Here is a 25,520-nt window from a genome sequence, read left to right as displayed (position 1 = left end):
ATCCTGAGAACGAACTCGGGATCAGTGAGAAAAAATGGTGCCGGGACCTCCAAGGGCGCTTGCTGGCTCAGGGGTTGTCTGCACTGCAGAGTTGCTTCCCGTTTAACCCTGTATCTGCTTTCTTTCTATCTGTTCCTATTCTTCAGGAAATCCGACAGCTACAGCAGAAACAGGCGAGTTATATCAGGGAGATTTCTGATCTTCAGGAAACAATAGAATGGAAAGACAAAAAGATAGGGGTAGGATTCTCAAGTCTTTGAAATCGGTTCAAGTGGGCAGTCTGCTTAGCAAATTGAATGCTTTCAGAATCTTTGGTTTGCAAAAAGGCTTGTATGAGTTTGCATGTGACCCCCGTGGGACACAAAACGAATAAAAGAGAGACTACATGAACTTACCCAAATTGACATTAACTCCACATTGGAAGTGGACTTCCAATGTGGAGATTCTCCTTTGGTCAGCATTCCCGGGCTCCCTGCCTGCCTGTGAGCAGCCGGCGGCACAGAGATCAGAGGAGTGAGGAGCCTGCTGGGCGGGTCCACGCGTGGAGGCTCAGACCTCCTGGAATTCCCTGTCCCGTGTTGCCTGGGCTTTTTCTCCAAGGGCTTCGAGGAAGCTGCAAGGTGGCAGGTGCTGTGCCTCACGCATCCCCACCTTGAGCCTCCCCAGGGAGATGTCAGCCCCTCTCGCTCCACAGGGAAAGAAGAGGCAGCCCATCTGCATTTAGGAGTGACGAGTAGGGAGCAAAGAACACGCTTACTAAAGTGACAGCTGTGCTCCGCGATGCCAAATGGCTTCCCAAACACGGCGACTCACTCCCCACGGCTCTGATAGCAATCTCTAGATGTTGAAGCGAACGTCAGCGCCTTTACAGCGTGCAGCTGCACCTTGCCTTCACTCTGATACGCTCACCGACGCTTATTTAAGATCTCGTGTGCATGTCTGTGTGTGCGTTGTGTTTGCCTCAGGACCACTTTACGTTCATCTGTGACAACAAACACCGAGAATCAACGTACAAAAACAGTCTAAATGACTAAAATAGTTGTCACTGGGGGTTTGTAAACATTTCTTCTTTTCCTTTATTTATCCCTCATTTAAATGGGTGCATGGCTTCTGTTCCTTCTCCAACTATGCCGTGAAACTGCAGACTAAGCCGGGAGAGGGTGTAAAGCAGAGAGCATCCTTCAGAACGTTAACGTCTCTCAGGGAGCATGCACAGTGACGTTTCTTGGCTGGCGTAAACTGAGTGCAGAGCTTAACACTGCATTGTGTTTGTATCTTTAAGCATAGTCTATCGAATGCCCTGCCGGTGTTAGCCTTTTACATAGTAGAAGCCTCCTTCCTAGTCCTGCTTCTGAAGTCGTCTGCTCACCTGTGCGAATCTTCTCTCTCTTTGCTCCACTACACACTCAGGCATTAGAGAGGCAGAAAGAGTTCTTTGATTCCATAAGGAGTGAACGAGACGATCTTAGAGAAGAAGTAGTCGTGCTGAAAGAGGAATTAAAGGTATGAAGCCAAAGTACAGTTTTTAAAAATCCAGGCGACAACAGCAAATTCCAGGATTCTCAAGGATGAATGTGTGTGGATAGTGGTGTTCATTGATTTTATGTCGTTGATTTTAGTTCTGTTAATAAAATCAAATCGTGGGTTAACTGACCCCCAAAGAGACATGTGAAGTCAGTGTAGATTCCGGGGGGGTGTGCCTATTGTCTTTAGATGTTTATAGGCATATCTGATCTTGGAAGCAACTCTGATTTCCAAGAATTTTTTTGATAGGCTGTCTAAATTTTTTCTCAAACTCACCAGTAAATTCTCCAGGACATTACTCCAAGTTAGAGAGTGTATTTCTTTCTTATATTAAAGTCTCGAACCTAAAGACCTCTGTAGCTGGACAGTGGCGTGGCTGATGCTAGTTAGACTTGGAGACCCCGTGGATGGTAGGAAAGTTCTGTCTGGGCCATGTCAAGGGGTCTTCAGCTGCTGGCTGGAAACTGAGTAAAATAAACCAACAGGCAGCAGCGGGGGTCAGAGCTCTGGGTGGACTCTCGACACCGTAGAAGGTGGTGTTGAGCCTAGGAGGTACGGCCACGGGCTGGCGCGTGTATCGCCAATGGAAACATCCACGTCAGCTACTTATAATGAAGGGTCAAGGCCAGAGCAGTAAGCCAGCAGGGAACAGGCTTAGAGCTCACATTCGCAGTGCTGCTTCTAGCCAGGGTGTGAGTACAGGGTTGGGAATTCCTCCAAGCAGAAGAGAAAGAGCTATGGGTGGCAGGAGCGGGTAAGGGAGGGGGTGATCCCGGGTGAGGGGGGCATCCTGGCGTTCTGAAGCGTCGCCAGGTTTAAAGTGTTTTGCTGTGTAGTGAGCACGAATTGTATTTCTTTCGAATGTCACAAACCTTCCATCCAAGTTTGATCATTCCTCTCAGAACACGTACATATTTTTTTATCTCTATCCTTTTAAAGAACGCAGCCGGGGTTTTAGAGGTGAAGACCACTCTATAGTGGTTTGCTCGATGCTCTGCTTCCTGGCAGCCTGCAGTGAAAGAGGATGCCCAAGGAAGGTGTTTTGTCACCAGCACACTAAGACGTGGATGGGAACGTGTAAGGAAGGACCCTTGCAGGAAGACATCCCAGATCAGTGTGTGTTGATAGAATATTTGCAGGGGTGCAGCCTAGCGCTCCTCTGTCTCTGTAGAGTTTTCCTCTGCTTAGGGAAAAATAGGGTTTTTTTTAATTATTATTTATAAAAGAAAGTTTAACCTAATATCACTTAGTGAGTATTACTATGAGCCTGTTTTTATTCCCAGAAACATGGAATAATCCTAAATTCAGAAGTAGCTACCAATGGAGAGACTTCAGACCCTCTAAATAATGTTGGCTACCGAGGTTCTACAAAGATGACAAAGGAAGAGTTAAATGCCCTCAAGGCAACAGGGGATGGGACGCTAGGTAAGTACTTGTTTTCCTGTGATCCTCGTGTCTTCCAGTCAGCACTGGTTCACCTTCCATGCATTGGTAGAGTTGACATAATCATCACTGATCGATTAACAATCACCCAGCATGCCCTTCGTTCTGTCACTTCATGGGAACTTCCTGTCAAACGATGCCATCACCCACGTGTGTTGTCCAGCATGTACCTCTGTTCAGTGCTCACCACCGATGGCTTAAGACTACGTTTCTTTTGCTTCTCAAAGCTGCCAGCTGTGAATACAAGGAAAATAATCTCAAAATTAAGTGACCGTGTTGATGGTTCTGTTGTATTTGTTTTTCTTCAGTTATGTGCCAGACACGGCGTTGTGACTTATTCTGTTACAGAATTGTCAAAAGATCAGAATAGCAGAACCGTAAAGTAAGTTAGTTGACTGTATTTGCAAGCCAGTGCTGCAGATCCTGTGCACCATTAAGCGTTTTGAGAGTCTGAAGGGCCTGTGGACAGCAGATGGACAAGTAGCCCTGGGTGTAGGTGAGATGGACGGGGAGCCCTGGGTGGTGAGTGCGGTCATTGCGGAGGGCTTTCCCTACCAGCAAGAGTCTGAAAACGTCCGCCCCTTTGTCAGAGGTGATGTTCCTTTGTATGTCACATTTTTGCTTCTGAAAGAATGTAAATTGGGAAACCCAATATATTGTAGGAATATTTTACACAGTTTTCAAATATCTGAAAAGATTCACCAGTTAATATTTGTCGTAATATACTTGGCTTTGGGATAAACCTTCTGCATGTGGTGGGCCGCCTGAAGTTGTAGCCAGCAAATAAGGCCTCGCTCACAACCATTTCCAGCTTTTCACAGTGAGGCTGAGATAAGGTCAGGGACCAAGGCTGTAGTTTCCACTTGGAAGGTTCTTCATGGACATGAAGAAACCTGTAGGCCCCAGCTTCCCAGAACTGGCTTTCCGGGAAGGTGCCTCATTACCCTGATGACTATTCAAGAAACACAGCTCTTTTCATTGTGTCAGAGTTGCTGAGGGAAGATAAACTGATGAATGTCCATCCTACCTTTATGTTCCCTACCTGAGCAGCTAGAATTTATCATGCTGCGCTTGTTCAAATATACATCTTATAAATCCTTGATAACTGTTGTGTAATGAACACTTAAAGGACTAGAAACGTCAGTTTTGTAAGTGGTCTTCGTGTGTTTTGTTTTTTTTTTTTTTTTTTTTTGCGGTACGCGGGCCTCTCACTGTTGTGGCCTCTCCCATTGCGGAGCACAGCCTCCGGACGCGCAGGCTCAGTGGCCATGGCTCACGGGCCCAGCCGCTCCGCAGCATGTGGGATCTTCCCGGACCGGGGCACAAACCCGCGTCCCCTGCATCGGCAGGCGGACTCTCAACCCCTGCGCCACCAGGGAAGCCCTGAATGTTTCTTTTAAAAATTATTTGAAAGCTGCTCTCAGAGCTGCGTGATATTCAGTGCAGTTTGACAGCTGGAAAAGTAGGAGTGGTCCCCGTGTGCATCCAGAAATGAGAATGGGGACCACGAACCTTCCGTCCTTCTGAATCCCCTCATCTTGGAGAGTGTGGCTGCCTGATCCAGAGCTCTTTCTTATTTGTTAAAACTTAACTTCACCTTTGAAAGTCAGTTCACCCCAGGTGGCACCAGCAGCCGCTCTTGCCTTTGACGTGGCGGCAGTGGCCTCCGCTGATCCAACATTTGCTAACGCGATGGCTGCTTTGCCGCACAGAACTGGCAAAGGCTTCTGTCCGTGCGCTTCTCTGATGGCTCTCTCTCTTAGGAGCGGGGTTGGCTGGGAAAGAGAACATGTGTTTACATTGTAATGTATGTTGTGTGGTCAACCACGTCATGGGGTCCCTTCAATTTTCTCAATGGTCTTTTAGGAAGAGCCAATGAAGTGGAGGTGAAAGATGAAATGGTGGAGAATGAGGGGAAAAGAGAGATCTTGCAGAACACTGAGCAGAGACAGCACAAAGAGGACCCAGGAGAGGACTGTGTGGACACAGAGGTGTTACATCCTGGTGACAATGCCGAGGACCAGAAAGCCTCTGAAGACAGTGCCCCCTCCCCAGGAACGTTAGTAAATTCTGGGAACGAGGAACAGGTTCAAAGCCAGATTCTGGAGAACACTTCCTTCTTTGAAAGCACACAGCAGGTTGAGTCAAGTGAGGTCATAAACAGTGAACTAGATGGTGAAATCCCAGGTCCTGGGATTGGGCAGCGCGGCAGTAATGCCTTGGATACCAAAAACCAAAGTAAAGAATCTGCAGAAGAGTGGGAAAAAGAAAAACAGGAAGATTTTGAAACCAACATGGAAGAGATTAGCATAGGACCACGTCAGGAATGTGCTCCTTTGCAAATATCTGAAGTTGGAAGGGAGAGCAGTGCAGACACTGGGGAGCAGAGTGGGAACCCCACAGAGGCTGTGCCGGAGGCAGAGCTCACTGGGTTGGGGGAGCAGGTGGGCACAGTAGCCTCAAGTCCTCCAAGGGTTATCGATGACACAGTGAGTCACCGTGAAAAGTGTGAGGTAGATGCTCCGGAAGGCTTGGACCCAAGCTCAGGGCATGATTCAGAGAAAGAACTCACCAACCAGGAAGTAGCTGAGTCCAAGGAGGTCCCGATTCAGAGCACAGAGGTAGGTGGAGAGAACAATGAAGGGGAGGGTAACGGAAGAAAATTAAGGGATGAGAAACCCATCAAGCTGGAAGTCCAAGCCATTCCTTGTTCTCCAGAAGCCAGAAGCAGCCCTCAGGAGGTGACAGGTCCAAGTACGGTAGATGCTGAAAGCGAATCCCTAGATGTGAAAGAGCCCGATGAGGAAAAGAACGACCAACAGGGAGAGGCACCGGATTCGTCGCCCAAGAAAACGAAGAACAAGAAAAAGAAAAACAAGAAGAAAAAATCCCCAGCGCCTGTAGAAACCAAAGAGGTTCAGAAAGAGTTAACATTTCAAAACCCAGATTTAAGTGAAGTGAACGAAGAGCAGGTCGAACTTACTGACAAAAAGCCAGTTGTAGACGCGCAAAATGAGGTCACTAAAAACCCAAAACAGGTCGCCGCGGCAGGAAGCAGTGAAAACGCCAATGGTCCAGAAAATCCTAAAACTGAGTTGGATGGAGGACTTCAGCAAGACGATTATGGCGTAAACACTAAGACAAGGAAAGCAGTAGCTGATGGAGACACGTTGGATTTTGAAGATAATACAGTTCAGTCATCAGGCACCAGTGCCAGTAATAAAGAATTAGAGGAAGGGGCTAGAAAAGATGATGCTGAGGAAGACGGCACCGCTCCCAGCCGTCCTCCAGGTCCAGACAATGAGGAAGTGCCAGGCAGCGCCCTGCTCCAACATGAAGGTCCCTCGAAGGACATTAACGATGCCTGTCGAACAAAAGGCACAGGAGAGCATGTGACATCAGAAAATCGAGGCCACACAGTCAGGAAGGTTTCAGACAGCGTTAGTCTAGAAAATGATGACGTGGCACCAGCAGGCGAGGTGGGGGACTTTAATTCAGAAAGCAAGGAAGAGATGACAGGTGGACACGGGAAGGGCAGAAACAAAGAGGACTGTGCCTTGTCGTAGGTTGAGGCGGGGTCTTAGGGGGGGACCAGGACTGCACAGCAAGTCCAACTGCGAGAGACTCCACCGGTGAGACACAGAAAATGTTCTAGATTGGTATAGACGCACCGAATGCCAATCCACCAAGTTATCTAATCCTTGAAGCTGTAGACTGTTACCTGTAGATTTCTATTTCATCACTAAGGTTATCACCCAGATGAGAAGGACACTTCTCTTATTGGAGTTAGTTCTAATGGAGAGCGTTCCGAGAGCATCAAACAATAATGCACACTGTTTTATTTCTGCTTAAAATCAGCATCAAAATACTTAGCTTTGGCCTTAAGCTGATATGAATGTGCATATTCTTGACCAAATGTATCAACATCTAATTGAAGCGACCAAATAGTCTCCTGAGATTTCCGCATTATGAGTATGATTTAAATGAAGGTGTCTCATTTAAATGTATGTGCTTTCATATTTGATCTTGATATGTATAGTATAACCTGTATGGTATTTTATTTAAAAAGTACATAAACGGCCAGACAGCACATAGGTCACTGAGTGATGAGATTTGCATGTTAGGACAATAATCAATCATGTTAGGGATAGCAAATAAACATCTTACAGCACTAGGGATAGCTTACTTGCCTTTACCTCATATAAGTATTTTATCTCAGACCAATACTTTTCGATCTCATTCTTGAGGATAACTGAATTTATTTTGTAGGAGATTTTGACTTCATGACAATTATGTACCAAAGTCATTTTATGCAAAGACTTCTTTTTTTTTTTTTTAATTCTTTTCTGGAAGAGATACATGTTGTAATTGCATTTCCTACTGCAGTATTTGGCTAGGGAGAATCATTTCTAAAATTTATGTTTTTAACCTTAAAATTACTTCTCTTTCTATTTGTCTAATCATTATTCAGTAGAACAAGACAAAAAGATGCTATTCTTGTGCAAACTTCTGATTAGACTCTAACAGGATATTTTAAATAGTCGAATCGCTTGGTATCTGGTATAAATATTTTCATTTGTTGTTTTTCAGTGTATTCTTACCAGAAATTTCTTCTTTTGATCTTCCTGAACAAGATATATATTTTCTATATAAAGAAACATTTTAAAAATAATTGTAAAGTTAAATAAAAATCCATTATAGAATATTAAAATTACAGGGGAATGTACAGTTTGAATGCTGTTGACACTTTATGAGATCATATGACTTCGTATTATTGTTACAGGATATAATTGAGTGCAAAAATGACCAATACCTCAACAAAATTTGAAATAAAAACATTTTATAATTTTACAAGCCTGTGATCACTCTTGTGCTACTTGAATTCTGACTGTGGCTACATCATATCATCTTTAATCTACTTTTATCTACTTCTGGGTTGCTAGTTCCCAATTGGGGTTCTGTGGAGGACTCATGCGTAATATCCATTGTCAGTAGTGAAGAGCTTCTCTCCCGGCGTCTAGACTGGGACTAGTGTTGGACCCTCCTTGAGTAAGATCTTTCCTCGTAGAATCTCCTGTGGTCTGTGGTTGTGATGAAGAGCCCACTTGAGAAAGGTCTCCATCTTGTTGCGTTGCTTACAGGTGCCAATGCTTATTAGAATGTTTCGAAGAGGATGATGAGAATTTCAAATAAACATTGACTATTTCTGCATAAGTATCCTGAAGCAGAGGATAATGGGACTGATCAGTTCTCTCCACTTGTGCCATATAAATAGAAAACTATGGGGCTTGCTAGAGAATCAAGTCCAAGGGCTGCAAAGGACTTTAAAGTTGGTATCTATAACTTCAGCAAAGCTGCGTTCATACCGGAAGGTACATTGGGAACAGCTCTCCTTCCTACTGTTAAAGGCCTCTGGGGAAGTGATTCAACAGCCAAACTCACTCAGTGGTGAGATCACCAACCCATTTTAACTTCTTTCCTTTCTTTCCCATGTTCTTCAACAGCACATTTAAGGGCATTACTATAGGCTTCCCATCCCTCCAGCCAGCCAGCCAGCAGTCTCAAGTGTTCATCCCTCATTTAATCAATAAACATGTAAGATCACTTCCTATATGGAAGGTGCTCTGCCCATGAACAAGCACATAGGACCCAACCTCTAGTGGAAGCAACAGAGAATTGGAAAGTCAGCAAAAAGGAAGATAAGGATTCTGAAGAACCAAACCATCCCTGATAATCTAAGAGCCTTCATTATGCACACCAATTACTCTGCTCCGAGGGCGAGGTGATATTACGGCCCCACACAGTAATTAATGTGCACGTGAAGGCCCCTGAATTATCAAGAAATGGTTACCTTTGGTATATTCAGTGTAGGAAGGCGTGGAAGTACATAAGGCAATTTGGAAAGATCGCAATGTCAAACAATTCAGACTCAGAAAAGAATCAAATGGTGACCTGTTAGCCCCAGCCCCAGAGGAACCTGGACCACTGAGGTTTCACTATAATGCAGGACAGAGAAAAGCATCGATCACTGATACTTTAAATCAAAAAGCTGGGGTATTTTTCAACCCCAAACCAGAGCATGGCTACTGTATGTAAAATGTTAATCTTCCTTCCAAAGTATGTAAGTATAACTATGAGTTTCTGTAAAACATAGGGAAAGGTAACAGAATTTTGAATTACAGGCTATTTTATAACATACAAAGGTTGAGAAGCAGTAAAATTTTTGAAAAGAGTGTTTAAGAATGGGATATCTTGCATTGACTACTTTGTATCACATTGAGTATTTCCAATTAATGGAAAACCTAATGACCTGAACATTTAAATTTCCACTGTCACTAGGACTCTGGAATGCTGCTTCGGGGTGTTTAGACAGTTTAGGGTTCCTGTTTTCCATTGATAAGATTCCTTTTCTAGGAGACCGCCTTGTATGACATGCCACCATGGCCATCGAAACAAGGGAACACAACAGTAAGATTCATTCCAAGTGTCCGGGCTCCAGAAGGAAAGGCAGGGGCGTGTGAGCGTGCTCCGTTCAGAATATGTGCGTATCCAGTGTGCTGACCTCATACAGGGAGGACAGTCTTTCAGGAGAAAAACCCTTTCGCTCTCTCCCTTTCACCCTCTCTGCCCCTCTTACATCAAAGACGAACGAATTTTTGGAGACATGAAAGGCTTCAGCTGTTCGGCTGACCTGAAGCAGCAGCTGCTGTAGGGAGTTGCCATCTGTACAGACCTCTTGAGCAGCCTGTCCCTGTTCTGCCTTTTACCGGAAGCAGGGGCGATCCTGGCATGGGAGGCTAGCCCTGGGGAAGTTGAAAACTGACCACATGGATTATAATCAAATTAAGTCAGTGCAAGGAGGGAGCAGAGAAAGGACCACACTCAGTGGATTTCTTGAGATGTCAATCTTCTGATCATTAGCTTTGCGAATATGGAGGGAGGCGACTTTCTCTGCAACGGGGAGAGGAGGCCTGAGGCCCAGGATTGGGTGAAATTAACCCACAGAATGAAAATTATCCTCCTGAAAATATATTATTATGAGTAAGCTACTTACCCTTACCGTGTCTCATTTTACTCTCTGAAATTGGGGTTAGAACCTGCCTTTGAGAGTGGCGGTGTGGATCAGACCCAGTAAAGCACGGGAGAGTAAGTGCTGAGTGACCATGGTTGTTGCTGGTGGTTGACCTTCGCAGCCGGGACAGACGCAGTCACAACACGCAAGCCCCTCTGGAGCGGGGCTGGGGCTCCTGGGGCTGGCTTGCTGCCCCTGTGACTGTATGGCCTCGCCACCTTTCTTGTTTCTTGTTTCACGGGTCTCTAAAGTTCACACCAGAAAGTGTGGTGGAGTTTAATATATAAAAAACAGATTTTTAAAAAATGTAATCCTTTAACAGTGTTACTAAAATAACTTTAATTGCCAATTGATTTTAACTTCCCAGTGTAAAATAAAACTCTGAGTTCGAGACAGTGTGACTTTATTTTCTTTAATGCTTATCGTTTGGGTGTTAGAGACCAACGGTGAGCAGGGCTGCTTAGTGAGTAGAGGTTTGCAGCACTCCTGATCAGTACCACAGTAATTACCAGTCATGCGTCACTGTTCACGTCACAGGTTAGACTTGTTGACTTTTAAGACTGTAAAAAAAGCAGGACTCATTTTCATTTCTCTTTTGAATTTTTTTTATTGCAGTATAGTTGATTTACAATATTATGTTCGTTTCAGGTGTATAACATAGTGGTTCGATATTTTTATAGATTACACTGTATTTAAAGTTATTATAATATATACATATAATATATATAAATATTTCCTGTGCTGTACGATATACCCCTGTAGCTTATTTATTTTCTACATAGTAGTTTGTACCTCTTAATCCTCTGCTCCATCTTGCCCCTCCCTCCTTCCCTCTCCCCACTGGTAACCACTAGTTACCATCTGTGAGTCTGTTTCTGTTTTGTTATATTCGTTCGTTTGTTCTATTTTTCAAATTCTACATATAAGTGATAACATATACTGTCTGTCTTTCTCTGACTTACTTCAGTGCTTATTTTCTTTATGTCAAACAACTTTGCTTCTTTCTTTTTTCCAGTTTCCTGAAACTATTTAATCTTCTCCACTTCTGCTTTAAAATTTCTCTTCCTTAAAAGTTCCATTTGTCTCTCTCCATTTTTCATATTTTCCCTATAAAACTCAAGGTCAGATTGCTCTTGTTTTTTATTGTTAGCACTATTATTGCATTTTAACTTTTTTTTTACTTGCTGTCTAAGATATTTGAAGTCTTCTAATAGAAAAATAATAATAAAATTGTAAATAGATATGTGAGCCTCAAATCACTTTCTGATATATTCAGTGTTTCTTATGATGCCTGTGGTTTTTGTATATAGGAATATAAAATATACAAGATAAAATGAAAAGTGATGTTGAATAAGAGAGCCAGGTTTTCAATTTATTTTTCATTTTTGTTTCAGTGTTGGGTGCATTTATGGAAGGGACAGAATAAAACATCTGTCAGAAGCAGTTTGTATGTAAATTAAAATGGAACTCAAAAGGATTATAAATGTATCTTATACGTAACATTTTCTGTTTTCATTTATGTTGTTATTGTGCCTTTAAAATAGCAATTTAGGATGTTTGGAAAAACAATTAGCGAAAACACGTAACTTGGATTAGAATGTGGACAGATGATTTTTTTTTTAATGAAAACAAAGGTGTGCTTTGTATGCATTATTTCCATTTCACACGGCTAATCAAAACCTGGGCAGTGTGAGAGCACTGCCGCCTCGGGAAGAAGAGCCTCAGGCCAGAAGTCCGGTCCGACTCAGAGGGCTGTGTTTAGGAAAACAGTGGGTGCAGGGGTTAGGGGTGCAGCCCTGGGGCCTTAGGAAAGCTGCTGGGCCTGGGTCCTCATCTGTAGAAGAGGGACGTGGCAGCACTGCCCGCCTGGAGGGCTTCGCGGGAGGTGGTGTGAGTGGCTGGGACAGTGCCTGGCACACAGTGAGGGCACAGCACACAGGAGCACCCACCACCATCACGTCATCCTGATTTGCCCTGAAACTGGTGTAGGATTTTCCCCCTAAAATCCTCCCTGGGTCTTGGTTTCCGCTCTGTACTCTGGAGAATGTATTACTCAACGCCCCTTCAGAGAGTTGTTTGGGGGATTTCTAGGTGCTTACGTATATGCAAACTTCTGTATCTGGGGTGGGAAGAATGACAGAAACCTAAGTTATTACTGCATTCTTCCTCAAAAGAATAGCAACAAAGTGGGTTACCGGATGTGCTCAGGACACTTAGGGTTCGTAAGGAGAGTCAGAACTCTGACACTGGTGAGTCTTTGAGAGAAATAAGGAAGATCAACCCTCATGGGATGGAAACTTGGAAAGTCAAGGCTAACGAAAATGCTGGTGATATTTGATCCCGATTCTCAGTGTGTTTGTACCTTGCTAATGATGTTAAACCATGAAGCCTTGTGAGATCTTGTGTTGCAGTGTGGTTTGGCCCTAGAGCTCTTGCATGCTAACCCAGAGTAGAAGATTAGCCTGTTTGCATGCAGCCGGATGCTGCCCTGACGAGACAAGCATGTGTGGGAGGTTGATGCAGTTCACCCCCCTTGGCTGAATTCCTCCCCCGTCCTGTCTGTGGCCTCATTCTCCGTGGTACGTGTATAATACCTTCATCATCAGTTTCACTAACCCCAATGCTCCTTCTTCAGTTTAGCAATCTGCTGAAAGGGGCAGTCCATGGAGTCACCTAAACCTGTATCTTTCTGATTTCTTTAGATATTAGGTTGAAAAAGCTCGTTGATGAACGGGAATGCTTATTGGAACAGGTAACGATCTTTTTATTACTTTCCGAGTTCTGGAAAACGGGGCACCTGAAACCGGGAACCTTCCCATTCTAGCTTCTTGCTTCATCAGGAAACCCCTGATGCATCATGGCTGAAAATAATTACCAAGCCAGCCAGTGTTCTTAATGTTCTTATCCAAGTAAAACGTTAGAAATCCTATCAGATTTCGAGAGATTGTCCCAAAGATTCAAGGCCAGGGTCTGAGTTTGGTACATGCTACATGGATTGCTGCTTACAATAAAGATTCATGTAGAAGGCCTAGATTAAGCATTGAGAGGCAAGGGTGTTCCCCAGACATTCCAACACCCTTCCTCTTCTGCTGGCCTGTAAAAGTCCGTTTTGTAATCCCTCAGTGGTCAGCACACCTGTCCAGCAGGTATTTCTTTGTTACAGCTGATGCAAGTTGTTTTCACTATAGTTTACCTTCCTTGACCTCTTCTACCTCAAGAAATACTACACAGTTGTCCTATTTGGTCTTTTTCATATGCAGGGTAGTATTAAATTATTCCACGATCACTTTCTAAGGAAGCTCGATTTTTCTCATTTTCCCGCATAAGCCTAATCAAAGGTATTTGCCTCGCTTTTTACAAGATTTGAAGATTTCTTTCACTGGGTTAAGGCACTAAATGTGGTGGGAGGATTCTCATGAAGTGCCTGTGATCTTTTAAAAACACATGTCCATGGTAACGCTGTACTCGTTTTCTTAGAGCAGCGTGCACCGATGGTTTGTATGTCACGGGGGTCTGCTCTGTTCCTGTCGGTGTGTGGGGGGACTTCCAACAAGGCCGCAGAGATTAGAGGTTAACAGAACAAGGGCTGGGAGACACCCCATTACATAGCAGAAGAGTCCACAGTCACGGCTGTTAACTGCCATTCCAGCTACTCTGTGTGCGTGTGTCTCTCTCAGAGGGAAGAAAGCTATGTAGAGGCCAGCTCTCTGCAGGTGGCAAACCTACAACCTGTTTGGGTTCCGTTGGGGACAGCACTGCTGTGCCTAGAAGGCTCCAGGTGGCCCTTCCTGGCTTTTGAGTGAATAAAGCAAAGGTGAATCGTGTGCTGATTTATGAACTTGTAGATAAACACTCAGAACTGTTTTTATGGACAATCTCCTCCTGAGTTCGAGAGGAACTTCAACCTTAGAAATAACTTCTCGCCCAGAGTTACAAAACAATGCATGCCTGTTACAGTAAATAGAATTCCATTTTCATCCTGTATACTACTAGTACTTTCTAAGAAGAGTACTAACGGGCACAAGGTTTTTCATTTATTTATTTGGGTTTGTTCCTTTATGAAACGGGAGAGACTCCCCCATCTTCCTGGTGGCTTGTAATGTCTTACTACATTTCTCTCCCGCTTCATTACGGAACCCCTGTCTCTCTGGCCCCTTCGAGACACACGGAATAACTGCAAGGCAACATCGGATTGTGCTTAGTGGGTGTGGGCTTTTACGTGACATGCAGCTTCCTTTCTCATAGGCTCTCATCTCATTTAGAATCGAGAAATTAACGTGCTTTATTGGTGGATGTTTGCAGATTAAGAAACTCAAAGGGCAGCTGGAAGAGAGACAGAGGAATATCAGATTAGACAGTCTGCACCCGGAAGATGGGGTCTTACAAAACGGGACGGACGTGCACGTGATGGATCTGCAAAGTAAATGTCAATCCTCCTGTAGAAGAAATCCCTTTGCCATGCGCGATTTCTATTGTACTAATGCGGGAGGAGAAAAACTGTCGTGGCAAGGAACGGCCGGTGTTCCCAACGTCCCCCCAAAAGCCCTGAGTACAGAAGCACAAAGATGTTTCCTTGTGGGCTAGAACAAGGATGGGCAGGTGGGCAGAGCAAGGATGTTTCTGTCTGAGCCTAAGAAACAGAACAGGTGACCCAAAACATACACCAAGGTACCACCAGCTGACGTGCTGCTAGAAACCACGTTTACTACGCTGAATACAGTCTTTGGATCTGCTGATTGTATGGGGAGATCGGAAGGTATCTTTCTGTGCCAGGAGACTAGAAGGAGGCTTACGGGGACAAAAGCAGGCCCAATCTCTCTCCCCTTCCCCCTTCCCCCTACCATTTCTTTGCCTTCTTTGCTCAAGGGCGACGATTATAAAGTAAGGGCTTGGTTCCCAGTAACCATTGTTTTAACATTTTCAAAGCCCAAGAGCTTAACAGATTTTCCTTCTCTTTCAACCTTTAGGGGATGCCAACAGACAGATCAGCGACCTCAAATTTAAACTTGCAAAATCTGAGCAAGAGATAACTGCATTAGAACAAAATGTACGTGCACACTTGTACGCAATCACTGGCCACCCGACTGAGGATTAACTGAAGTTTTATTTGCTAGAAAGGCTTGAAGGCTGAGGACAAAAAGAAGCAGAGAATTTTAGAACCAAAAAAAGGTCCTAAGGGGGGTAAACAAGGCAGCAAGTCTCTCCGTGTATTTCCTACAAGGAGAGGACGTGGGGAGGGAGAGGTCATAACTAGGATCTGGGCTGTTATAATCAATACTAATCCTTTATAGACAAAGTTAGTTGCAGAAAGTACCTAACGTGGTTAGGGGTTTTTTTGACAGTTTGTTCTTTAAAAAAAAAAAAAAATCGGTTAATTACAAAACGCTTCATGCAGGGATGTCCCTTTTGCCTGGATTTTCCCTCTTTCCATCCCAGCCCAGCAGCTCGCTCTGGTCCCTAGATTTGGGGCGCTCATGCCTCCAGCGTGCTGGGCCCTGGGACAGACTGTGTCCTAACCGAAGGGAGAGATACAAGCAGGTACTCTTGCCCCCTCCATTGTGGGTATATGTGGCTGGAACTTTTTGGAATTTTTGTAGAGACGAAGATGAGAAGCGCACCTAGAAAGCGATGCGTGTTCGGAAGCACGCCTTTGAGGGCAGGCTGAGTCTCTGGCCGCGGATGCCACCCTAGAGCCGCCTTCCGTCACCCCCGCACTCTGAGTTCCTTGCCTCTCTCCTCCCTTTCCTGATTCCCCACCCCCCAACCCCGGGAGAGATTAGACTGGAGCTGAGGTCCTGGTGGAGCCGTTGCCTCACCAGCCTGGTTCTGCAGGATCGACCCACATCGGGGAGAGATGGTGTCATGGGGTCTGCATGGCGGGAACCACACTTGGGACAAGGGTCAGGGAGGAAATGAGTCCCTGATAGGTGTCAGTACTGGCTTGCTCATAAATATGAACAAATAGCTTGCGTGGCTAGAACCTATGTAATAGTCCCAAATGCTAGATCATAACTATTGTCATGGTGTTTTCTCTCATTTTATCAAGTTATACCTTTTGATCTCAAATATAGTAAAGCAATCGGGGAAAGAACACAGGCCCATCAACTTACACACATGATTTCTCCTCTCCTCTCAGGTCATAAGGTTAGAAAGCCAAGTATCACGTTATAAACTGGCTGCTGAAAATGCTGAAAAGATAGAAGATGAACTTAAGGCTGAAAAACGGAAACTTCAAAGAGAGGTAAATTTTCTAGGCTATTTCTAGGAAAAGAATGGGCAATGCTATTCTAGTTGGGAAAGCAGAGGGAGGGTTTACCGCCGGGAAATCTGCGGCCGAATCATTCATTGTCACATCTGCCCAAACCTCTCTGAAGGGCTGTGCTCACACCGTAAAGGAAATTGTAGTTCAGCCAATTAGGAGCTCAGGGCCAGAATCACCTGTCAGTGGTTTTTCTGTCTACGGTGATTGCAACTATCATGCCACCATCTTCCGGCTTCTGCTAAGAAATCTGTCATTCTAACTCTTTTTAGGTGATCTTTTTTTTTTACCCCTCTCTAGCTGCTCTGCCATTCTCTTTGCCTTTGACTTTCTACACTTCACTCTAATGTGTTAATATGTGGCTTTACTGCTATTTGTTCTGCTGGGGATATGTTGTGTTTCTTTGATCTGTGAGGTCTTTTTTCTAAATAAATTTTGGAAAATTTTCAACCACGATCTCCTTCAGTAACTCCTCTTCCCTAGACTCCACCTTCCCCCTGGGACTCTGATCAGAGGATACCAGATCTTCTCACGGACCCTCTGCATTTCTCTACCATCTGTCTTTTCCGTTCCCCATCTCCTTACCTCCCAACGTTGCATAATGTACAGTTTTTGTAGATCTTCCATTTCACCTCCTTTTGTTTCGTATTCTCATTCCTGATAGTTTCTTGTTTTGGTTCCTTTGTTGATTGTATCCTTATTTCTTTAACGATTTCATACACAGCTGTTCTGCTTTCCACACTGAGGACTGAAACATGTTCAGTCTTTGGGGTCTATTTCTGTTTTTTATTGCTTCTGTTGACTCAAATGGTTTGTCCCACCATGTGTTTGGTGTTTTATGAGATTATGCTTGATTTGAATTTATATACTTGAATTTATACTCCAGGCCTGACTTGGGGAAATTTCTACAAAAAGGGCTTCTGCTTCTGCTTCTTCTTCTGCCTCTGCTGGTGAAAGGCAGGGCAGGGCCGTTTAACCTGTCTCAGGACCCCGCCCACCCTCCTGGAGGGTTTTGGATCAGAAGCAGAACTGCAGACTCTGTTCTAATGATGCATGTCTCCACAAGCACAGGGCTGTGAACCCCCGCCTTAGGGCACCTCCACTCTGCCTCACTGCCTGCAGTCCGTGCAGCTCCCTGCTGATGTGGCTCCTGCTGTGCCCCCCAGGCTCTGTGCCCCCCAGGCTCTGTGCCCCCCTGGTTCCCGGGCACGGTCATCCTGGCCTCAGGCATTCCCACTTTGGTTTCTGGCTGCAGAGCCCTAGCAGCCAGCTGCCCGGGGCTGTGGGGATCACCTTCTCCAGCTGGTCTGGCTCAGTGCTTGTTTGTTCATTTGCCTCACCTTCCGTGAGACCGTCACCATCCCCAAGACTGCGCCCTGTCTGGGGTCTAGCTATTTCAGAAGAGGAAGGTTCCCTAGTTACTCATGAGGCCAGAATCTTGTGCCTTGTGTTCCTTTTTAAATTAGGAAATATACGTGGGCTTCCCTGGTGGCGCAGTGGTTGAGAGTCCGCCTGCCGATGCAGGGGACGCAGGTTCGTGCCCCGGTCCGGGAAGATCCCACATGCCGCGGAGCGGCTGGGCCCGTGAGCTATGGCCACTGAGCCTGCGCGTCCGGAGCCTGTGCTCCGCAACGGGAGAGGCCACAGCAGTGAGACGCCCGCGTGCCGCAAAAAAAAAAAAAAAAAAAAAAAAGAATGAAAGAAATACGTATACACACGTGTAGGTATATGTGTATTTTTAGAGTCTCGGTGGGTCTGGGTCGTCATTTGTTTGTCAGTAGGCTTGGAATCCAAGCTCACTGCCTTTTGCCTTGATTTCCAGCTTCGCTCTGCATTGGACAAAACAGAAGAGCTCGAGGTGAGCAACGGCCACTTAGTGAAGCGCCTGGAAAAAATGAAAGCCAACAGGAGTGTCCTCTTGTCCCAGCAGTAAAGGCCAGCTCTGAACAGGAAATGATTGGGTGGATGGAGAGCATTGTTTCGCGCGCTGTTCTGTTGCTGTCTGGGAGCACTGCTTCTTCCCCTGCTTCCGAGAGAACACCCCTGGGGAGCACCCGGCTCGGCCCCGGGACCCCCAGCAGCAACCAGATGCCTCTGTCTGCAGACCGCAACCGGGGCCGGGGCGGCCGCTCCGAACCTGCAGGCCATTTAATAAGCACACGGGGCCGTGGAGCTCTGTTTCCGACGGTGCGGCAGCCTCTTCACGCCATTTTAAATGGTGATCAAAGTAAAGATGAAAGTGGGACTTGAGTTTTCTTTTCATGTGTCTTGCTGAACATTAAGGGGAAACGTTTCAGTGTTGGGACTTCCTTTTGTGGCAGAATCTACAATTTGAGCGACTTCAGTAGTGTCTCTTAGTCTACGCTTTTCATACACAAAACACTGTGGAACCACAAGCCATTACCAAGCAAAACTCTTTCACTAGAAACAAGGGGGATGGTCTAGAAGTAAAAGTGACCTTAAGAAGACTCTTTACAGGCAACAATGAAGCTTTTCTAAGGGATTTTTGCATCAGTTCGATCAAAAGGATACTTTTTTCCAGGGTAATTAGGCAACAGCTTCACTGAAAATGACAGCTTTTCATTCGCATTATTGAATCCTTCTGTTTGGAATTGAAGTTGTTAACTTCTTTTAAAGAGTGTACTATTGGAAAAATTAAAAAATGAAATGTTGAAAGACTTCAGCAATATGGTTTTTATTTTTTCCCACTGAGAAAGAAGCTCTTTATTTCATACTAATTGTTCTCTATATTTTGGATCATCTTTTTCTTTTTTTAGCATATCAAATCAATGCACTTTTCTTTCTCTATTTAAAAAAGAAGGTGTATTCACAGTGAATAAGAATAGAACACTTATAAGAATCAGCAGTCTTAGAATAAAAAGTAAACTGAAGAAGTGACAGACCAGAGTAGAGGCAGTAACTCCAAGGACAAAAGTAAAGGACGTTGGGCTACTTGCTGATTCTCAGTTACTCTTTTGTATACGTTGGGTTTCACTTAAGGCTGGTTCAGCCGGCCAGCTTTTCGGGTATTAGCAAGTGCAAACCAAGATGACATCGTCCATAACTATACCCATTGTGGACTGCTAGACATGAATTGGAATATATAATTATTCCATCTTTCTTAATTACATATAATTAAGAAAACATTCCCAGCAGAGTGCTAGAGGTCACGAAGTTCCGTCCCCCAGCACTGTCTGGATCTGGGATACGCAAAGCTACATTTCACTGGGTAAGAGAAATTCGGTCTCCTTGTGCCGAGGATATTCAGATCTTCTTGAGTGTTCCATAGATAAAACTATCCAATCACTAATCCACACGTCAGTGCCACAGACGTGCTATAGCTGCTGCATATTCAAAAAACAATGCTTTTATGTGGAAACCTACTCTGCATTCATCCCAGGACAGCTCCAACTCCCCACAGGTTTCTATATTTACCTAAGATTTGTTAGAACAAATTTTAGGATGATTGGTTTCAAAAGACTTAGTTTGAAATTCTACTTAATGAGCATTAAACGTTCCAAGTTGTTTCAAGAATGCAGTGTATCGGTCCGCTCCAAAAACAAACCACCCAGTAATTGGAACAGGGAAAATGTAATATAAAGAATGATTAACTCATAATAGGGGATTAACTACTACGGATGAAAGAGGATCTAAAGAACCCGAGAATGCGACAAAGTGGGACTGAGACCTCATTGGAGGGGTTGGGGCCACTACCCACTAGGGGCAGACAAGTTACAGGGTGACAGAGGGCTGACATCAGGAGACAGGAAAACTTGGGCCGAGACTGGGAGAAATTTTGGTTGCGGGTCGCACCACCGGGTGACCTGAATTGCTCACCACAGGTGCCCCGTAAACAAGGAGGAAGAAAGCACGACAGAAGGAACCAGAAAGAGGAGCTCCTGCAGTGACACTTCCTGCAGTGTCCTTCCAGCCAGCAGAAGAGAAACGTTTACTTCATTGTCTTACCTCTAATGTTCCTTCCACGACATCTTAATACAAACTTGCTTAACCAGTGAAATATCCATCTGGCTCACAAATAACACTAATGACAGCAAACACTTGTATATCATTTAGACATGCCTGGCAGGTAGGTAGATGCATGTTTTCACTCATTTGATTTTCATGAAAGCCCTAGAGAGGTAGATGCTGTTATTAAATCCATATCACCGATGAGGAAACCAGAGCCTGGGGAATCTCACAGTTGGTGAAGAAGCGACTCTTGCTTGTCTCGCCAGCCCTGGGAAGATGGTATTTCTCAAACCAGTGGCTCTGAAGGAAGTCAAACCTTTAGTTTGGTACCTCTTGTGCCAATCCTCACAGACACAGCAAATCCACGTTGCACAAACTTCCTCATCCAGAGGAAGCTAGAACACAATTTTTAAATTCATTTCATAGAATAAAACTTTTCCTGTGGCTATTGGGAATTTGTTGCTGGCTTTTTTCATCCCTGTAACCCAGTGTTTCTCAGCCTCACACCGCTGACGTCCGGGGCCACATCACTCCTGGGTGCTGGGTGTCTGTCCTGAGCATCGTAGGATGTAGAGCAGCATCCCTAGATATTAAAGGAAAGAGTATCAAAGAATTTGTGGACATATTTTTTAAACCATCATACTATGTATTTGCTGAAAATTTCTCTTAATATTGTCAGCTTTATCTTTAAACTTTTTTTTTTTTTTTTTTTTTTTTTGCGGTACACAGGCCTCTCACTGTTGTGGCCTCTCCCGTCGCGGAGCACAGGCTCCGGACACGCAGGCTCAGCGGCCATGGCTCACGGGCCCAGCCACTCTGCGGCATGTGGGATCCTCCCGGACCGGGGCACGAACCCATGTCCCCTGCATCGGCAGGCGGACTCTCAACCACCGCGCCACCAGGGAAGCCCTTTAAACATTTTTTATGTAACAAAGCACGCTTTCATTTTGCTCTTCCCAGAAAACTGAAATCAATATTCATCATGAAATTCACACCATACCTCCCCCCAGTCTCTTTTTCCTTTACTTTTTCAGTCATAGCACTAGCTTCCGCATGTCCACTCGATGCTGCATCAGTAGCACGTCTTTGTTTTAAATCTAAGTTTGTCCATGCTTATTTTAGAATTAGAAAAATAATTTAAGTATAATTAAAACAAACAGGGACTTCCCTGGTGGTCCAGTGGTTAAGACTCTGCCCTTCCACTGCAGGGCACGCGGGTTCGATCCCTCTTCAGGGAACTAAGATCCCACACGCTACATGGTGTGGCCGAAAAATAAAAAAATAATTTAAAAAACCTAAGCGTTTCAATTTACTTACCAAATATGATTTAATATGTATGAATGTAACTTATGCTCTCTGCATGAAATAGTCAAATAAACACACTGAAATATTATAGGAGCACCTAGAAAAAAATCATTCGCACAGAATCAGTCTCTTGACACCAAGCAGATGGGCTCATGTGTAATAATAGAAACGACCCCCGTGCCTGAGATGCACACTACAGCGTAACAGTAAGATCTTACCTGATGCAACGGTGAAAGTGAAATGTAGTCCTACAGAAACAGTAAGTCAAAGAGGAGGGCTTAGGAGTTCAACTTAGGCCACATCAGGCTTGCAAAGCTAATGAAACATAAGGACAGTTGCGCCGTAGAGCAGTGAGGTGCTTTCCCGACCATCCTATTTAAAATTGCCAGGCCTCAACAATTCCCGTTCCCTTTTCTGATTCATTTCTCTCAAATTATCACTGTCTATCACACAAGAGATTTTGTTTTATTTACCATCTCTCATCCTCCACTGGAAGGCATCCTGCATCCCTCCAGGATGGCAGAGAACTGAGTGTGGAACTTGCGGAAGAGACCCAGGTTGGAGGTGTAGATTTGGGAGTCATCAGCAAAGAGGGGGTTTTCTAGTCTTGGGACTAGACTTGCCTAGGGAGAAAGTGTAAATAATTAGAGGGCACAGGAAGAGCCAAAAACAACCTGACAGGGGTTGGGCGAAGGAGGAGGGCCCAGCAAAGGGCATTGAGGAGCATCAGGAAAGGGTTACTTAATGAGAGGTTACAAAAGACAATAAACAGAGTATAGAGATACAAAACCCCGTTCAGCTTACAAAGCCAAGTCTCCTGATACAAACTGAATTCCTTGTCCCTCTCCCCCTCCCCAGCCCCAGCTGCATGATTCTCTTCCCCAGATTCTTACCGCTACAAAGGCAGCATCAGTCGTGCCACCAGCCTAGTCTGAAGCCCACGTGTTATTTTTGACCCCTTCCTCTCCCTCACCCACCTCCACTCTGATCTCAAGCACACAGATCTATCAATTCTACTTACTAAAGACCTCACAAATCCATCCGTTTCCCCATCACCATAGCTATTCCTCTGGACCAGGCCATTATCATTGGCAAACTACCCTTGCCTGGCCTTCTCTGTTCAGTGCTCTTCACATCTCCAATCTATTAGAGTAAAATTTTTTAAAATCTGATTATGTCACTACCACCCCTACATCTACAATGATATTTAATCTTTGCAATAATCCATTGAGGTGGGCACTCTTACTGCCTCCATTTTATAAATAAGGTAACAGGCACAGAAAAATCAGGCAACTTGCTTAAAGGGACACAACTATGAAATGAAGGGCCCTGGATAGAACTAGCAATAGGATTCCAGCCCGCCCCTGTAACCATTCTGCTCTGCTGGGAGGTCAAGGTCTTGTTCAGCACCAGAGGTTCAATGCTTAGAACAGTGTCTGCCGCACAGCACTCACGAAATGGTAGCACATGTTGCTTCTTCATTATTCTGACCACTACTATTACTGTAAGTCCAGTGTTTCCCAACGATAACCACTAATTCCTAGGAATGTTAGTAAAGAGAATTCTATAAATAAATATTCTTCGGTAACACTCAGTTATAACACTCAATGGGTTTGCTTGTTGAGGAGTATTTACTTGTGAATGTCACTGGGATTCCTTAAGAGGGAAATGGACTAGGTACAATTTCCCAAATTGTTTGATCATGGAACCTGTTTTTTTTTTTTTTTTTTTTCAGAGCCTTCTGGGACCAGGACTCTGCAGAGCACAATTTAGGAATCACTGTTGTAGCCACAGGGTCAGGCACAAGTGTGTGGGTTCCTAGCCTGAGTCCCCTGCTCCCAAGTCGGCCTCCAGATGCAGCCCAGCATCCCACGATGCTCTTCAATATCTCGACACTTCACAGTCCAGAGAGAAAGATTCCGTTCTTCCTCTACAGAAGGCCCTGGAAGTTGCAAATTTGGGTGTTTAAGGCTCATCTCTGCTTGAGAGGACCAACCTCGAGGGTCTTCATGTGTTCTTCAGGTGTAACGTGTTCACCACGTTACAAGCCCATCAGCAAAACCATAGCTTAATTCACTGAACCCCTCACTCCTCACTTTTTTCTTCATCAAAATTTCCTTGTTCCACCATTCCTGTTTCTTTCAGAGGCCTAGAGGCCAGTTATCCAAATTTACGAAAACAGATGATTTTCCCAACTTTCAAAAGGAGAGTAACATTGGGAATTGCCTGGCGGTCCAGTGGTTAAGACTACACACTTCCACTGCAGGGGGCCTGGGTTAAATCACTGGTTGGGGACTAACAAGACTGATTCTAAACCTTTCATAAATGAAAATATGCTTCTTGTTATGTTACTAACTTTGATCACAGCCTTCATAATGTTTTTGACCAAACTCATTATGAGAGTTTGAGAACGTTTATGAGAATGGGGGCAGAACAGAGAATACAGACAATTTTCATGGTCTACTACCTGCTACAGCTCAATCTTAATACAGATGAAAAATGATAAATAAAATTTAAAAGTCAGATTCTACAACACAGTAAAAGACTAATTCAGCAGAATAATGTCAAGTTTGTAGCCTCCAAAGTGAGGTTCTGTGAGAAGTAGGGTTATAGGGAATTTCTATTTTCTTCTTTACATTTTCCTGAATTTTCTACATTAAATACATGTGACTTTAATAATGTTAAAATATTTAAAAGATACAAAAAAAGGAAATGTTAAAATAATCAAATCATAAAAGGCACGTAAAGGGGTTAGCAGATGTAAGCTCTTGTATATACAGTGGATAAACAACAAGGTCCTACTGTATTGCACAGAGAACTATATTCAATATCCTATGATAAACCATAAGAATATTATATGCATAGTTGAGTCACTTTGCTGTACAGCAGAAACTAACACAATATTGTAAATCAACTCTACTTCAAAAAAATAATAAAAGTAACCACTGTCCTGACTTAAAAAAAAAAAAAAACAAGTAAAAACTACTGTGTAAATACCATTATTCTGAAGCTGAAATGGGGTTAAAATCACTGCATTAAATCACAAAGAGATGGACAGATTTCATAAAAACGTCACACTTCACATCCAAACTATGTAAGACCCAAATCAATTATGTAAGAGCTGCCTGGCAGCAAACGCAGTGCTTCAGACTACACACACAGACACCAGAAACTACCAGAAGCAAGGACCCCACTGCCCCAGGGCTAGTGGGGAGTATCTGGAGATGGCATCAAAAAACTAAGATTTTAATGCAACCTGAAACGACTTTAAACATGATTTAAGCAAAGGTCAAAATCCATGCAAAAAATTCATGATGAAAAAATGAACATTTTTAAAGACAGGATAACAGTCCCTTGGGGAACCATATTAGAGCCTGAGGCAGAAGGAAAAATTAGGAGTGTTTTTGGGGCTATTTTGTCCATCTTGGATTTTTCATTACTTTTGATTGCCTTCAACGACTGCATTAAAATATCACTTATCTTGATTATCGAGATTTTTGACGCCCCCTTAAATTCTGCGCCCAAGGCAAGTAAATGCCTCATTCTCTCACCCTAGCCCCGGCCCTGCTAATGATATTGTAAAAGACTGCCCGAGGGAGGACACGCTGTGTTAGACACGAAGAAGGGACACGTGTCGGTGGGGACAGCTGTCCAAGGAGGGTAGCCTAGGGCCGGCTGTCCGGACACTGTGGGCGCGGGACCTAGCGGGCGCCGGGCCCAAACCAGGGGCCAGTTGGGCCCCTGCCGGCGGTGGCGGGGAGCGCCGCCCAACTTTTTTCCTCCAGTGTCTTTGCACAGCCGCGCCGTCCAGACGGGTCGAAGGTCACAGGTCGCGGGCTGCAGAGCAGTTAAGGCCTCTCTGGGCGTCGCTGCGAGATGAGCCCACGGGCCAGACCTCTCCCCGCTCCCCCGCCCCCCGCCCACGGGAAATGCAAAATCCCAGCGGGC

The 25,520-nt window shown here is 44.5% G+C and overlaps 1 protein-coding gene across 40 annotated transcripts in view; it reads left to right on the top strand.

Annotated features, from left to right (window-relative positions):
* Window positions 1-18,981, top strand: part of LRRFIP1 (LRR binding FLII interacting protein 1) — a 142,514-nt gene extending 123,533 nt beyond the window's left edge. For 30 of the 40 annotated variants that reach the window (XM_067740085.1, XM_067740080.1, XM_067740084.1 and 27 more), the window contains 4 exons: window positions 147-239; window positions 1,411-1,503; window positions 2,808-2,949; window positions 4,834-7,821. In XM_067740085.1, coding sequence (XP_067596186.1) covers window positions 147-239; window positions 1,411-1,503; window positions 2,808-2,949; window positions 4,834-6,533 — 2,028 coding nt within the window. In that variant the 3' untranslated portion in view covers window positions 6,534-7,821. Of the gene's footprint in view, window positions 1-146; window positions 240-1,410; window positions 1,504-2,807; window positions 2,950-4,833; window positions 7,822-12,741; window positions 12,792-14,341; window positions 14,460-15,006; window positions 15,087-16,175; window positions 16,281-18,120 lie in introns of those variants that run through there. The other 10 variants (XM_067740089.1, XM_067740108.1, XM_067740111.1 and 7 more) reach the window with 3 other exon arrangements.
* Window positions 18,982-25,520: the final 6,539 nt, after the last annotated feature.

Source organism: Pseudorca crassidens, chromosome 6, assembly GCF_039906515.1.
Source record: "Pseudorca crassidens isolate mPseCra1 chromosome 6, mPseCra1.hap1, whole genome shotgun sequence".
Taxonomy (NCBI): domain Eukaryota; kingdom Metazoa; phylum Chordata; class Mammalia; order Artiodactyla; family Delphinidae; genus Pseudorca; species Pseudorca crassidens.
The sequence above is the reverse complement of the archived record's forward strand: the minus strand, read 5'-3'. Positions and strand labels throughout refer to the sequence as shown.